Source organism: Sycon ciliatum, chromosome 3, assembly GCF_964019385.1.
Source record: "Sycon ciliatum chromosome 3, ocSycCili1.1, whole genome shotgun sequence".
NCBI classification, from domain to species: Eukaryota; Metazoa; Porifera; class Calcarea; order Leucosolenida; family Sycettidae; genus Sycon; species Sycon ciliatum.
This window is the reverse complement of record NC_088645.1, coordinates 23,431,368-23,447,956: the sequence shown is the minus strand read 5'-3', so window position 1 is coordinate 23,447,956 and position 16,589 is coordinate 23,431,368. Positions and strand designations below refer to the sequence as shown.

The 16,589-nt window shown below is 47.9% G+C and overlaps 1 protein-coding gene and 1 long non-coding RNA gene across 3 annotated transcripts; one reads left to right on the top strand and one right to left on the bottom strand.

Moving 5' to 3' along the window:
• Nucleotides 1-997: 997 nt before the first annotated feature.
• On the bottom strand, nucleotides 998-13,538 carry LOC135811802 (protein kinase C, brain isozyme-like). Of its 2 annotated transcripts, none has more exons than XM_065325049.1 (4): nucleotides 13,171-13,538; nucleotides 4,603-4,710; nucleotides 3,345-3,485; nucleotides 998-2,082 (listed from the first exon to the last, which is right to left on the bottom strand). In XM_065325049.1, exons 1-4 carry the CDS (start codon nucleotides 13,180-13,182, stop codon nucleotides 1,747-1,749), a joined length of 597 nt encoding a protein of 198 aa, XP_065181121.1. In that variant the 5' UTR covers nucleotides 13,183-13,538; the 3' UTR covers nucleotides 998-1,746. The 2 variants fall into 2 exon arrangements, with proteins under 2 accessions (XP_065181121.1, XP_065181120.1); XM_065325048.1 differs by lacking the exon at nucleotides 13,171-13,538 and adding an exon at nucleotides 9,492-9,575.
• Nucleotides 8,607-11,362, top strand: LOC135811803 (uncharacterized). Its single transcript, XR_010552693.1, has 3 exons — nucleotides 8,607-8,741; nucleotides 8,926-9,207; nucleotides 10,612-11,362. It is a non-coding gene; the product is annotated as an uncharacterized LOC135811803 (long non-coding RNA).
• Nucleotides 13,539-16,589: the final 3,051 nt, after the last annotated feature.

Genomic DNA, 16,589 nt, shown 5'->3' with positions numbered 1-16,589 from the left:
ATACAGTAAAACCTGTAACTAAGTCCGTGGTCGGTGGAGTCCCTGGACCTGGTACGTCACCATCATGCACCGCTGCCCAGTGGCAGTGCAGCCCCTACTCAGTAGCTAGCTGTTTGTTTTTGTATTAAAACATAATTATTTATTTTACGAGTTGGGTTTGTGAATAATAGTAAAAAAAAACAACAACAACAAAAACATAGCGACCGCCGACCAGCCCGGTACTGTGGTAGTGGTACAGTGTGTACAGCTACAGGCCACTTCGCCAGGCTCGGACAGTCTCACATTCAGACATGTACATGTTAGGGTCCGGCGGATTCTGCCGGCAGAAAAATTGTCAGAATTCGGTACTTTTTCTGGTACGTTTCATGCATGTTTGGTATGTGGATAAAGAAATGGAGCAGAATTCTAGGAATTGCCCGTCATAAGGTTTGTATGGTTCTGCCAATTTCACTGCTTTTCGAGCAGAATCTGCCACCTTTTCGAGCAGAATCCGCCGGTCCCTAGTACATGTACATGTACATGGCTGTGCGGCGCAAACCTCTAACCACAGAGGCAAGACAGGTACATGTACACAAAGGGAAGTAAACAGGGCTGTTTGTCGTTACTCGACGTTAGGCCATGGTAACAATTATCTTTGATTCTCAAGTACGCGCGCACCGATTTTTGGCGGCGCACCGGCGATTTTTTTCAATTTCTAAGCTTGCATATGCATGAAACGGTCAATGCAAAAGGCATGAATCGGGGAGTAGTAAAATACCGGTATTTTTCTACTCCCTGGCCTGAATATTATGAACATGTGACCATGTACATGTACATTACATGTACATGTATGTGTGACCCTATCTTTGGAAACAATACAAAAATTGTGGGAAATAAAATAAAAAATCGCTCGCTCGCACCGATTTTCACAGGCTCAGGACCTGAGACTCAACTTTGTTTTTTACCATGACCTTAGTTACAGGTTATACTCTAGTACAGTGCACCACCACAATACAAGTGCAGAGCAAGGAATTTTGAAATGGCAGGAATGAAACAATTTTTTTAAAACAATTTTACAGCATTGAAGTTAACCACAGAACCGCAACCGGAACAATTCATTTGACCTGCAAAATCGTTTACTGTGAGATCTCAAGTTGACAGCTAACGGCAATTCATCACCGGTGTACCACGGCATGCAAGGCGTTAGAAATTCCTTGTAGGACACGCCGACGTCATGAAAACAAAAACAAAACGAAAGATGCAATGCTCCGCAGTGCTAGCAGTGTGTTCCAAATAAAAATCGGCACTAGGAATTCCGATGCAGGGCTCTCGGCAACTTCAGGAAAGGGCGTGTGGCGGCAATAGTAGGTGCAGCCGAAGCAGCAACATGCCGAGCAAAAACATTAACCGGAGCACTTCAAATGCTACCATGACAACAGCCAGTACACATAATACCATGCCAACAGGCAGTACAATGGATACCAGCAGCTAGTACAAATATTACAATGACAACAGCTAGTACTAATCTAATGATAAGTTACTACTACTACTGGCAGTAGGCATACCAGTGGGAAATTGAGCAATATAATAATAGGAGTGGAACGGCTAGTCGGACCGACTGCAAATGCATGATGTCCCAGGAAATGGTTCTTGAAGCGATGCGAGCGCGGAGGAATGTACCCCACACGCCAGCACAGAGTCACACGAACATGGCAGGCATTGTATGATATACACGGCCGTGAAACAGCAGCACGCCAGGCCAACGCGCTAGGTAGCAGCAGCAGCAGCAGTGGCGTCAGTGGTGTTGGAGGCGGCGGCGCCACTCTCCTCCCTGAGCGGCTCCAGGGGGCTGGTGGGCGAGAACGCCTGGTCCGAGTCGCTGCCGGAAATGCGGCGGGTGATCGCTGCAACGACGGTGTCGCCACTGCGGCCGCGCGCCTCCTGCTCCTGCTCCTCGTCGAAGAAGTCCAGGTTGACGTACGTGAAGCCGAAGAACTCCGTCTGCTTGAGCTGATTGATTACGGTCGTGTCGCATGGTGTGTTCTTCGTCGTCAGCGTCGAGATGAACTCCTTGTCAAAGTTGTCCACACCCTTTGGGCTTTTCTGCAGATCCACAATAGAACAACATACCCTGTTCATGTGTGATGTCTAACTACAGCACAGCTCAATGAAATGCAGTCGCGTCACTCAAGTACAGTCAGACCTCGCCTATCCGGACATTTTTCTGGAAAGCGGACGTGTGTAGTTATGCGAGGTCTGACTGTACCCGCCCGGCGTTGCGCAGCCCGAGACCTGCGAACACTGGGCTGCGGAATGATGCAAGGCGCAAACTTGAGTGACACCGCGACTCATTGAACAGCACTGCAGAGTGTTGCGCCCACTGAAATCTGACCCAAAGGCCAGAAAACAGACGCCCTGGACCAGTTCCGATTACAGCACTGCACGTGTACATGCGTACGTCCAGCCGCATTCGTACGTCTCCCAGGACGTCAAGGGCCGCGCAATTAAGTTGGTGGCACCAAATGTGCACTTCGGGTCGGATCTCACCGAGCACAACTGTTAGCTTGATATGTTCTTGAACAGGTCAGGTGATGCGGCCGCGAATCCGGTTAACTTTTTCTTTTTACAACTGTACAAGCAGACGGCCTCTGGAAGCAGTTTGCCCCTTGCACGCACGCATCACATTCATTGTGCCAACAAAGAAGTTGTATGTCTCGCCGGCGGAGCGCAGCGAGATAGGCGAGAAATGATTTCTCGCGAAATATTTTCAGTTGCAAATATGGCATCTGGTGTGTTCTTTATTGTCGCTTCTTTTCCTGACTTCTTCAGTCAGCTTTGAGTGCCAACAAAGAAGCTCTCACACATCCACAAGCACATGTACTACAGAACATACGTACACAACGAGAGTGGCAATTCGGTCAGCTGTGGGAAAGAGCACCCGTGGCAGAGGGCCTCCTCGCACACACAAAACAACATGGAGAATGATTTTCACTGAACTTTTTGGTAAAACCGTGAAACTCTGACCAATGCAGGTGCTACTGTTAATAATTATGAAAATCAATACACCTTGTCTCCCGCGGCGGGATACGACCAGGACTGATTTATTTACAACGAGCATGCACGTTACAATACAGATGAGAGAGAGAGAGAGAGAGAGAGTGTGAGAGAGAGAGGGAGAGAGAGAATACAGAGAGAGAGAGAGAGAGAGAGAGAGAGAGAGAGAGAGAGAGAGAGAGAGAGAGAGAGAGAAAGAGAGGGAGACAATACAGAGAGAGACACTACGGACAGAGACAACACAGAGAGAGACAATACGGAGAAAGACAATGCTGCGACAATCACTTTACACCGCGTCATCAGCACCATACCGTGACGGGCTTGAACGGCGGCGGCATCTCTCTGCTCATCAGCTTAGTCCAGTCCATCGTGTGGTAGAACGGGTGGCTCTTGATGTCGTCCTGACCATTCATGCCCGCACCCAGGCGAGCCTTCGGGCTCTTCTTCATGAACTAGAATTCACAGGCACACCACCATCACTAATGAACAGAGCTACAGTAAAACCTGTCAAGGAGACCACTCTGATAAGGAGACCACCTGTCCTAAAAAACCACTCTGATAAGGCGACCACCTGTCCTGGAGGACCACCACAACCAGGACCAAGGGGTGTTATTTCCAGTCAAATGACCCTGGACAAGGAGACAATCTGTACATGGGGACCGAATTTTGAAGGTCCCTTGAATGGTCGGCTTATATGACAAAGTACACTACTGCCAGGCATCGAAGAACGGCCAGGCTAGAATTTCAACAATTTTTAAGAAAAGCGTAGGCTTGATTTTTTGCAGATAAGAACGGAAACCGTAAATATACACTAGGATGTACACTCAGACGTATAACACTGCATAAATGTACATGTAAGACTGTACCATCGAATAAGAACGAAACTGCTGTGTTCGCTAAAAAAAAGAACGGGCTAGGCTAGAACCCTGACCCCCCCCCCAGTTCTTTGGTGCCCGACAGTACCGTAAGCAATAAAATTCTCAAACGGCAACAGTGCTTCCTCGCTGTTGCTGAGAGTTTCGTGTCTGAAAGTAACACTGATCATGCCGCATAGCCAACACTACAGTACACTTGCAACAGTGAGCGTGTGTACTGGGAGAAGGGGGGGGGGGGGGGCAGAGGTGACAGAGGTGACAGAGGCATAACACTTCAGCAGGATAACGTAGGTAAGTATCTGAACGAACAAACATTGAAGCCAGCACTTAGTCTCTTCTCTCCCCCCCCCCCCCCCCCCCAATCCTTCAAGACATACCTATGCGAGCCCTCTAACCGCATAAGATTCTTAGCACAGACCCCCCACAAACACAAAGTGACATACGCACGAGCACGTACACACACACACACACACATATATATATATACACACACATACATACACGCGCGCGCGCACATACACACGCACATGGACATAAGCAATGAAATGACCTGTGTCAAGAGAACTGCAGATACATAACCACCTGAAGGAAGGTCATAACCCGAACAAGACAGACACACACAAATGTAAGAAGAATCACCACAAAGCCACACCAACAAAGCTGGGCAACAGAATGTACCGTTCGCATGCCTTACCTGCTCACAGATGGACTTGGCCTCCTCGGAGATGTGACGTGGGAAGATGATGTTGCCTTCGATGATCTTACCCACAACCTCATCCTCATCGTCACCTTCGAACGGTGGCTGCACACAAGCACACGCACACACACGCACGCACGCACGCACACACACACAAACACACACACACACACACAACTTGCCTTTAAGACTGCAGGTTGATACTTGTTGTACAGTAAAACCTGTCAACGGGCAACCACTCTGATAAGGCGACCACCTGTCCGGAGGACCACTACAACCAGGACCAAGGGATGTTATTTCCAGTCAAATGACCCTGGATAAGGAGACCACCTGGTAACAGAGACCAGGCTTTGAAGGTCCCTTGAGCGGTCGGTCTAGACAGGCTTGACCGTACTAGAGTGAGGTCACTGGAAGTCAGAATGAGCGGATCAAGTCAAGTTCTGGCTACTTAAATCCCACCCCTGGAGCGGTGCGCTCGCATTGCAAAGACCTAGCATGGGATTGTAACAGTACGAAATAAGGAGACCGCTAGAATCGGTGCCCGCACTCGAGTACGAAACGCAGCGGTCGGATTTCAGTCGTCACCTCGGTATACGTGTGGCGAGCGCTGTGCAGCCCTAGCTAGCCCGGTGAACACTGGGTTGCGAAATGGTGCAGGGCACTAACTGGACGCATGCAATGGGACTTTGTCAAGCAGCGCTGTGCATTCGGGTTTTCACCAACGGCGTGAAGCACACTGATTGTAGTCGCCTCATCAGTCAGTGGAATATTAGTTAGAGGGAACATACAAATTGCATTTTCGAATTTGGACTTCCCGGAGAGAATTTCCCAGGCCACCTGCCTCGTACTGCCCTTTACTCTGGCTTCTCTGGCTTTCAAGTGTTCAGTTGTGGAGAGAAATCAGCAAAGAAAAGAGCTGTACGAGGCAGGTGGCCTATTTTCCTAGTAGGGAACATACAAGAGTGTCAAAAAATTGAATATTGAACGGTGACGTGTAGAATAAGACAGGACTGCCCCCCCCCCCCCCCCCCCGGCCCGGGCACACATTCAAAAGTCATCAGTGCGAACTTTACGTCACGTGTACCAGTGGCCTCACAGAAAGTAGGACAACATGAATCAGCCATTCAGCCCAAGGGCTAGCGAAAACTTGGGTGCGTGGGTCACTGCATGCTGAACTGAGAAAAAAGCACTTGAAGTTGCACGTTTGTGTTTGGGACTGTCAGACCTCAACAACCAACAAAACTGATTGTTACTTGGGTATTACTGGGAGCGTTTGACTAATTGTTTTTTTTTAAATGATTTCTGAAGCTTGCAGGCATGTGGTGCACCCGGTAAAGAATCCAATTTCAAGATTTGAGGCTAAGCACCCTTTCCGCGTGCTCTGGCTAAGCTACAGTGGAATCGGCTGCTGCAATGCTAAACTCCTCAATGGACGCATGATGCACATCATCATCATCATCATCATCATCATCATCATCATCATCAGGGGCGTCATAAGGCAGTGTGGAGTGGTATGACCGGGAGTCGGGGCCGTCCCCGGGGGAAAAATGTTGAATTTTTCGTCCAACAGGCAGTGCTCTCTTTTTTGCTTTCTGGATGAATTGCGCGGACCATCCTGGACGTTTGCGGTTAAGTGAGGTCTGACTGTACAAGCAGACCATTTAGTCAGTGAATAGTTTCGCCCAGCTCCAAAGAAATGGAATCTGAAAATTTCGCCCACGGACTATAATGTTTTTGGAAAAGGTCGACAGATCGACGTTAGTCCAGTATCTAATTTAGTATGAAAACTCGATATACGAAAATGGACTAAAATTCAATTCCTGACAAATATGTCTGCTTTTAGGGTATCTCATACAGTATCTGATACAGCATCTGACACAGTCTCCAGTCTCCGCAAGGTTGGACTGCCGCCAATTGGGGGCGGTATGCAAGCATCTTATCTAAACAACGTACAGGTGGATCGGCAGGCTTCCGTATGTAGTTAACGATCGCTGGGTTGGGCAAACATACTCTAGTCTATACCCCTGTGAGCACACTGCTAAAAAGGACCAGAAATGGGCGTTACGTTGACATTTCACAGTGCCCAAATTTAGACGATCAATTTAACTGATCTAACTAGGATGAGCTAGTTCAGAGACGACTCAAGCTTTTACTGCCCATGGACCTCCCGCAGGAGATTGCGGAGAGGGCTTTTCTCATGCACATCAGGGAATCGTGGCTTCTACAGGACCGGCGGAAGCAGTTTTGGATTGGTCCGGCCATGCCACGGCCGTTCGTACCTTGTGTATGAGGTGATGGGTACACATGACCTCCTCAGCAGTTAACACATGGTGGTCGCCAAAGAGTTGGTCCAGCCATGGCCTGACCAACCATGGCCTGACCAACCAGACCGGTTCTAGCCTAGGAAAACGGCAAAAGTACATACTGCCTGAAACGAAGTGCGTTTTCGACCCAGGGGATAGGAAGTTCTACATGTTCCATGCAACTCGTAATCGGGGTCAAGGCGGCTGGCCCCAAATGCGGCCCAGATTGCGATGCCAAGTACAGACATGCATAAATCGGCCCTGCCCTAGGGGGGAACTGGGGGGCCGCCTGGAAGCACAACACCAATTCAACGTTTTGCCCATGTTGTCTCCCTATACCAGGGCTCCCAGGTGCTGCGTTTCTGCCTTCTCAAACCAGAGCAGTAGCCCGCTAGTAATCAATGCCAGCATGCAGTTGAGTGCAAATAAACTACAGCACAATAATTCAATAGGCCTTATGCACATTGTACAGATGCACGAAATCCCGTATAATCGTGTAGAATCCCGTAGACCCAGTTGGGTGTTGAATGTGCAGGACCCTATTGTGTTTACTGCTATTTCCACTATGAAATGGGCCATGAAGGCATTTCATACGAAATCTTTTTCCGGCAGAGATCTAGCTAGTCGTTAGTTCAATCCCAAAGTGAAGAAGGCTTGAAAAGTGATCGTTTGCCATGAATTGTGAGGCTAAATGGGTCAAACGCGCATGTATAGCACACAATCATGGAACACCCAACCGGGTATGTACACACCTACGGCCATAGTACAGAACTTCGTACATCTGTACAATGTGCATAAGGACTATAGGACATTGTCTTGTCATGATCTTAGATTTTGTTTGTGTTAGATAGGTAGTCTACTGGGGGTCTCCATTTACTTGGAGCATGGACGGTGCAAGTACACTCAGACGTCTCTTATCCGGGCACCTTGGGACCGGGCACTGCCCGTATCTCAGATTTGCCCGTATCTCAGGATAACTCATCTACCAGCGCTGCAGCTACCATGTATCATTATCATTTTTGAAGAAGTTTTTTTGGTGCATATTGCACATGTTCAGGTTACAAAAATAATCCATGGATAAAATGTATGGATTACACAGGTTAGCAGTGACAAATATGCACTTGTGCATTCGGAAAAAAAAGTTCACCCCCCAAATTCGAAGCATTTTTGCCATAGGAACTCTAGCTGAGGGTGGCCGGTAGAGAGACGTGCCCGTACCTGAGGCGTCCGGATAAGAGGCGTTTGAGTGTACCACTCCAGTTGTGATGGCTTGAAGCGGTGTATGCGCTTCCGTCTGTGTCAACCACTGTGAGTAGTGTTACTCAGCAGGGACGCAGGTCGCAGCTCTTGCTGAACAGCGGACAATGGAACCACGTGCTCGCACGAGCGTCTTTACCCCGGCGACGTGTTTCCACCAGGGAGTCGTATAGACCCGGGAGGCGACACGAGGCCTTCCGGGCCGACTATGATTGACTCGCGGCACTTTCTCCCACTTTTCCCTCAGATATCCCCGGTGCGTGCCCTGAGTTATAAACCAACTACTCCGCGTACTTATGCCATGGGACTTTGGGAGTGCACTCCTTGGGGAACGGACTCGTGCAGGATCGATAGGATCGTGGGAAATCGTAGCTCGAAAAGAAGAAGAAGAACGAACTACTTTTCCAAGTATTATAAATTAGTTGCATTTGATGATCGTGATTGAGGCAGAGAGTGCTGCTGATCGCGATCCAGATCCGGGTCAAGAATCACCTCCTGATCCTAAGGAAACCTCAGCTGACGTAGATCTACGTTCTCTTCGCGTGAACGCTCAGTCTGTATTGGCTTGGGCCACAGGTATGGTTTGAATTCTAATTTTCTATGTTATTATATTTTTCAATTTGTCTTGAAACTTTCAACCTTGCTACTTAGCGGCTTCTGATCTGGTGCGCGTACTGCATTAAAAGTTGCGAATATTCATGAATTGGAAGAAATACTTGTGGGTTGATAGAGTGCAGTACTTGTTCAATGGTTTCTACAGAGCGTTCCGAATCCCAGCCGCTAAAGACCCACAGAAGGCAAGAAGCTTGCGTTGCAAAGCTGCTGTCCCGCCTGACTGCGGAGAAAGAAGACTCGTTTATGGTTGTTCTACAGCCGCTGCTGACGTCCATCAGCTCTGTCCTGCTCCCAGCTGCAGATAGGCCTGGATTTCAATGAGTCGTGTCCCAACTCCGGTGTGAACGATTTCCCGACGTCAAGACGAAGTGGGGTCAAGTCATGGGTGTTGCAAGGAAGCTGTCACAAGATGATCCGGTATTGAGCGGTAGGTTTTGTAAAGCTGCTCTAACATTTGGATCCTATAAATTATAACATTAAATTATTTTTTGTATTCACGAAGCCATGCCCAAGACGTGCGACATAGCGTGCGTTCGTGTGTATGTGTGTGCGTGCGTGTGTATATTGTGTGCGTGTGTGCGCGCTTGTGTATGTCGTAAAATCCCGCCAGAGCACCCCTACCTCCGGAACCATTCGAGTAGATCCATTTTGGGAGGGGCGGATGGGCGAGTCCTGCTTGCCGCATTCAGTACTACATGAAAAAGTACTCACCCTAAGAAAACTGTGCGTGCGTCTCGTACACCCAACAAAAGTCAAGAGCTGGGAGTCGTACAAACCCATCAAAACTTAGGGTGTGTGCGATCTCTGGTCAAGAGGGTGGGAACTGTTGCGTACATTTCCAACCAGGTTGTAGACGCGTCTGCAGTACAGTACGACCTCACACTTCACATAGTCATACGAGGATACAACTCTATTGATAGATAAGATAACGTGCTTGTAGATCTCTGCCATGCCAAAGTTGCATTCAGTAGAGGTAGTAGTCTCTGTTAAACGTGTTTGCCATTGGCTCACGGCACTTGTAGCAGCTGATCGGACGATGCAAATGGACTCCCAGTCCACATTAGCTGGTTCTTGATATGCCTTAGAAAATATACCATGGCACGCACTTTCCACTGTTGTTACATAGGGCCGGGCGTGTGTTGTCCTGAGCTTGCCACGATACTTTCCGATCTGTCCATCTCCTCTCCTGTTAAGTTGAAATTATTTGAAGAGCTGATGGCTGGTAACTTGCTGGTCAGCTGGTAGGAATACGTTTGAAAGTGTTGCTGCTGATTTGTACATTGAATTGCCCGAGTGACGTGGCCTTGAGTAGTCTTCCCCAGCAATGAACTGAAGAGTAGCATGTGTATTGAATTCTCTTGTTGCCGGTTCATCGGCCCCTCTCCAGGACACCGGACTAGACTGAATTACTGGCGTCCTTTCATCGGCCTGCTTTTCGCCTCGAACTTCACGAGTCTTGAAATCTGGACCCAACATAATAAAAGTGGGACTCAATTGCGCAGTTCAGACGATAAATTGATGCAATAAGGGGTCATCGCAAAAGTGATGAGTCATCCCTGAAAAAAACATCATTCATTTCGTACTCGGACCTCCTCTCCACCCTCCGAAATGAATGGACGACGAAAATCGCATGCATGTACATGTGTATGCATAGCGTCAGTCGACTGAGATTTTAGCTCCCCCCCCCCCTGGAACGATCTTCGTTTCAGGGACGACCAAAAACTTGTGTGACCACTGACTTTCTTTCTCTGTTATCAAGCAGTATGCATTATTTGTAACAGTAATTACTTGTCTGTGTCATGTGGATGCATTGTCTTATTTCCTTTTTCAGGCTACAGCAGAACCGAGAGAACGAAATGTACGTCGCAATCAAGCTATGTCGTTGCCATCTTCTATGTGCCATGCGTTACCTGATGTGCCAGCCTGCTATGTCGGATACCGCTAACCATGCATCGACTAGGCGCCAGGCGCGAACTGATGGTGGTGGTGGTGGTGGTGGTGAGAAGGAGAGCTATGTGCCAGAATAACTTTGCAGTTTAGAGAGCGTGTCTGGGCAGGCGTGTATTTACCCCCATATTGCCAGGTGTGTATTTACCACCATATGAACCAACCATAAGTGCAGTTGCAGTGGAGTCTTCAACTTCATTCTCCCGAGTCAAGCTCCTTGTGAAGACATCTAAGAAGAAGATTGCCTGATGAGTCCAGCCGGGACGAAAGGTACGTCGCAATCAAGCTATGTTGTTGCTGTGTCATCTGCTATGCGCCATACGCTACCTGATGTACCAGCCTGCTATGTCGGACACCACTCACCCTGCATCGACTAGGCGCCAGACGCGAACTGATGATGGTGGTGGTGGCGGGAAGGAGAGCTCTGTGCCAGAATAACTTTTCAGTTTAGAGAGCGTGTGTAGGCAGGTGTGTATTTACCGCCGTATGAATCAACCACAGTACGATCAGCTGACGTTATAACTTATAAGGATGATCTCGTGCAGCGATATTATTGATATTTTTTAAGTCTTTTCTAAGGACTCTCCACTGCAGCGTTTTCTTTCCACTCGGTTCTCTTCTTTTCATCGCTCAGCTTGCACTTGCAATGCTTATATATACTGATCAATCCCGTTCAATTTTCCGTGCATTTTCTCAAAATCCATAGCGCGGACGAAGTAGTGATTTTCCGTACAAATATGGAAAATACGGATGGTTGATAGCACTGTGTTGAGGCAGCTATTGTTGACTTTATTTGGAATTAATTCTGTCGTATTTGCACACATTCCTGAGTGCAAGTATTACTATTAGCATCCAATGTGTGTTATCTGTGCGAGCTTCTAACCTTGTGAACATTCACTGAAGGTTCGGTTGGTGGCGCACAAGATCTTCCGGGATGGCTCTTGCGGGCTCTCAGCCCTGCGTTCACTGCATAAAACTTGGCAGAACAGTTCAAGTTTCAATTTAGGCCATTTCCTCACTCTGTGACTCCCAATATTTCACATGTGCAATGATTATAAGTATTGTAGATCACTGGGACAGCGCCACTTTGTTAGCCGATGTTAGTCCTGAACAAAAATTGACTTCATTGCCCTAAAGGTGAGAAGAAATAATTGGGACTATTTGTGAAGGAAAACTTTGGAAAATGTAATTTCGAATAAAAGTTATTTCGTTTATCTGGATAGGTCCAATATTTCACAAATATGCAATATAAGTATTGTAGATCACTGGGACAGGGCAACTTGGTCGGTCGAAGTTAGTCACGAGGAAAAAATTACTTCATTGCCCTAAAGGTGAGAACAAATTGGGACTATTTGTGAAGGAAAACTTTGGAAAATGTAATTTCGAATATAAGTCATTTCGTTTATCTGGATAGGTCCAATATTTCACAAATGTGCAATATAAGTATTGTAGATCACTGGGACAGGGCAACTTGGTCGGTCGAAGTTAGTCACGAGGAAAAAAATTACTTCATTGCCCTAAAGGTGAGAAAATATTGAGGCAATTTGTAAAGAAAGGATTACCTCATCTTAGGTGGTCAAAGTGCCTCAGAGTTCGAGTGGCAGTGCAAAGCCAGTGAGTAAGCCAGCGAACAAGACCCTTTACTGTATTAGTGAACTCCTCAGCGATGGCCACAGATGGCTGTATTTCGGCGATGGAGATCGAAAGTCTGACCACTGTTCAGCGAAAGGACGAAGACGACGCTATGTACGGATTTCCCGGGCGCTATGACCTATGTACGGACTTGTCCCACACCGAGCAGGTCGTAATATTTTGAATCGTTGAGTCGATCATGGTTGTGCACAAGTGATGCGCGTGTCGCCTCCCGGGTCTATACGACTCCCTGGTTTCCACGCTGTCAAACTAGTAATGGAAAAAACGGCGAAGGCGAGAAGGCAGGCAGTGTTCCGGTGTGCACTCGCATTATCAGCAGGTGACACGAACAGGTCGAGCAGTACCAGACGCAACGACCAATTATTAATATTATTTTAGTATTTTTGATTTTACTGATCAAGAGTTCTGTTTGTTCGAGTGTGTTTTGTTTGCCACGCCGCTCACGGAACGTGAACAAGCGCTTCTGCAACAAACACTATAACTTTCTGATCGCTTGGTCACAACATAAACGAAGTAAGTAATTTTGCTGATTTAGAAATCGGAATACATCGCATTATAGGAGGGATAATTACTGGTGACTTCGAAGTAGGGCAATCGAGTTATCCCGACATAGATACGACGAGCGCTCTCGCTGATGAGTACATCAAGGTAGTCACGCACACACACACCCAGAAAATTAATTGCACCTAAAAGTAAGAGCCTAGTAAAAGGCTAAAAGCTAGAAATGCCAGAGCAGCTAGAAAAGCTCCAGGTTTCCCAGCGGACTCACCCGGAATCACACAGCACTCACCAGGATCGACATAGCCAGGACCCTGGCCGTTGTAGTCGTTGCGAATGTGCTCGTCTGCCACGCCGAAGTTCGCCATCTCGACGTCGTCTCTGACCATGCGATCGGAGCTCCGCTGACTCGGCGGGAACATGTTCGCCTGCCAGTCGCCTTGGTCCGTCATTCTTCCACTTCGCTAGTCAACAGTGTGCCCCTACCCTGCAGACAAGTCACTGCAGCCACCACTAAAGGGAGACTGAATTTTTCGTGAAGGTTCAGGCTCACCCACGCCGCGATTGCTTGGCCCCACTCACTCAGCACAATATCAAAACTCTCAACATCTCAGCCAGCGTGGTTCTTGATTGTTGGCCACCGGAACGAAAGGGTGACAAAATAAAAATAATTGATGCGAACCCGCGATATTCATGTTAAAACAAAATGGCGTCACGATTTATTGAAAGTGGTATAGTTGGTGGAACGAGTGTTCAAAACCATTTGAACTTCATACTGTTCGTCTTCTTTTTGACATGCTCTCTTTCCATCGTCCTTAGCTTTTGTTTGTTGTGAGCTGTTTTGGCTTTCTCCTATACTTCTGGGGGATGCCAAGTGATGGTTTTGATAGGCTGGTGATGGCTGTGAGTGAGAGGTTGCCGATCGGCGTCGTCCTCGCTATAGCGATGAAAATACTAGTTACTGCGAACCTGGCAGATATCACAACACGTCAGTGCGTCCAGGAGCAAAGGAATCTTGGGTTTTCACTGAAATCTAGTTCCTCCAGCATCGTGTAGCCCACCGTCGGTGAATGGCCGTCCAGAAAGGTCGAACCTGGTCTTCTGCAGCACCTCGCAGTCCTGCGAGGCACACCGTGTACGCCTGCCATGTACGGTACAAATATAACTCATGCAATAGTGGACTCTACAGTGATGAGGCTCAGCCTGTATGCTGCAAAAGACACAGGAAATGTGACTGGTGTCTGTACACTCAGTGACTGGACGCCAACACCCCAGTCTTCTCCTGCAGGATCTGTTTGACATTGACATTATGCAGTGGGTCGGCATTGACCTGGTTTGGCAGCTATCGTAATAGTATCTGCCTGGTTGGATGTAGCAGGTTGGCGTTTGCTCGTCGTCCAGTCCGGAATTTTCTTGTAACTCACGGTGGAGTACGCGCAGGGTTTGTGATCATCCCTGTTCACTTCAATATTATCAAACACAACGTTCCCTTTGTCACTCATCTTATCCTAAGTACTGAATTTGCTGACAATATTGCACCACACTTGTCACAACCTACCGCCACTGCTGGCGGTGGCGACTGGTTCATCAATGGCGGTGACCAGGCTGACTGACTAGCTTCGAGACAGCGGCCTCGTTGTCCACCCCGCGACAGCCCAAAGGTTGATTTTATCGATCCAGCCTCAGCGTCATGTTGACGATGCCCTAGTGACTGTGTGTCATGGATTGCCTTGCCATCAGCGGTCATTGCTGTCCACCTTGGTGCAGCCCTCAACAACTGGCTCAGCCCATGGGAGTCTCAAGTGGACAAAGTTGTTGCCAAAGTAGCTCAGAAGATTGGTGCATCGTGGTGTAGGTGAGCACATAACTAGGACTTCCCAGCGCCTATATGTGACATGCTGTACTGCACATTCTTTTCAGCACTGCAAGGCCGGCAGCTGGACAGACTGCAGGGGCCGCGCACATGCAGGCCGCCTGTTGCCAGTGCAGCATTCTGGAACGTTCCTTCCTTCTGAGATCCGTGGAATATTAACTTTCTTTGCTTCAAAGCAAGTTGCTTACCTTCCTGTTGTGCTCCCAGTGTCCTTACAACAATAACCTACAGCAATGTTTTATTTTATTTTCCATTCCCCAACCAATGAATACTACAATGTCGATTCTATTTCTGAATACTTTAGTGTGTGCCCGCGCACGCACGTGTGTGTGTGTGTATACATCACTCGCCACTCGAAGTTCTGCTCCCCATTACTGGAACACTGCCTGTTCTTTCAGGACCTGCCATCATCTGCGGATGGGCATTCAATGATTGTATTGTGTGTGTGTGTGTGTGTGTGTGTTTCATTCAGAATCAGATCCGCTATCGTTGCTATAAGAGAATATCTGTGGTGAAACTTCACATCCAGTGCATTTGTAGATTTGCGTGCTTTTCTCGCCACGGGCGCATACATGGGACATTGTGTGTGTGCGTCTGTGTGTATGGGGATATTGTCTGTATCGGCTTTTGGTACTAATGTTCAGGTCTGTGCTTGCATGTGTGAACATGAAATTGTTCGGTTCTGTGCATGCTATTGCTATGTTGTATATTATTGTATGTATGTGTGCATTTCCACGAACAGTGTAGATGAGCGTGGAGAGTGCATTCATCCCTCATCAACCACTTCCCCTTGGGCTTACGAGAGTTTTTCTGCGTACCTCTCATTTTTGTTTGTTTCTCTCTGATACTGTATTGATGCCGGTACCTGTACCTCGATGTGTTCCTCTATCTGCAGTCGCCTTTATCCTTCGGTCAAGTTAACGTTTATTGTGCTCTATCTATCGTGCGAATCAAAATAAACAATAATAACACAAGTCATGCTAGAGTGACGACATGTGCGTGTAGTAGGGTTGATGTGATGGGACGTTATAATGAGGTGGAACAGAACACACATTGGGCAGATTGATTGGGCATCATTGATTGTGCTCAGTCTAAACAGTGAACATAATAATTATCTCCAGTGACAGACTGTAGCGGCTAGCCTCCAATAGGTAGCTGGCACTAGTCGCTACTGCTTGTTTGACAGGTGCCGCCAGAACCCCTGTTGTGTCATGCTATAGATGCATATGCCCTATTCTGGGGCATACTGAGGTACTTTGATTTTGTTGACTGCATGTAGACATCAATAGTAGTACTCGTAGACCTTGGCTCTGTGTAGGTCAACCACCATCGCATGGATCGATCGGTGACTATGCACTTGGAGGTTGGAATAGCCCGCGCTGAACAGATCTTGCCATGGCCCAGGGAGTAAACTCGCTTACTCGACTATCCCGGTTTTAGTCATCCAGCATGAGTGGCGCAATTTGTCCATACCATGTTGCGAGCTCACAGTTGTTTGGGCAGGTTTTGAGCTGCACCACGAAACAAAGCGAAATAAGCGCGACTGTAGAGCAAGGAAGCGGCGAAACGGCACTTCCAGGACGAGACAGGCAGTAGACATGTGTTCACAGCATGAGCAACCTCTCAAACCCTGCTGGTACTCCACAGTTACAGGAAAATGTCGGACTGGACGACGAGCCAATGCAAACCTGCTACATTCACCCAGGCAGATACCTGCCAAACCAGGCCAATGTCGACCCACTGCATACCGGTATGTCAATGCCAAACAGATCCTGCAGGAGAAGACTGGGATATTGGCGTCCAGTGTACAGACACCAGTCACATTTCCTGTGTCTTTT

Excerpts from the sequence above, each read along its gene's own strand:
- LOC135811802 (XM_065325048.1), bottom strand. The coding sequence starts at position 9,560 with ATGGGTTTGTACGACTCCCAGCTCTTGACTTTTGTTGGGTGTACGAGA. Across the intron at positions 4,711-9,491 it reads GCACGCACAGTTTTCTTAGG|CCACCGTTCGAAGGTGACGA; the intron begins GTGAGTACTTTT and ends GCTTGTGTGCAG. Across the intron at positions 2,083-3,344 it reads CGCCGTTCAAGCCCGTCACG|AAAAGCCCAAAGGGTGTGGA; the intron begins GTATGGTGCTGA and ends GTGGATCTGCAG.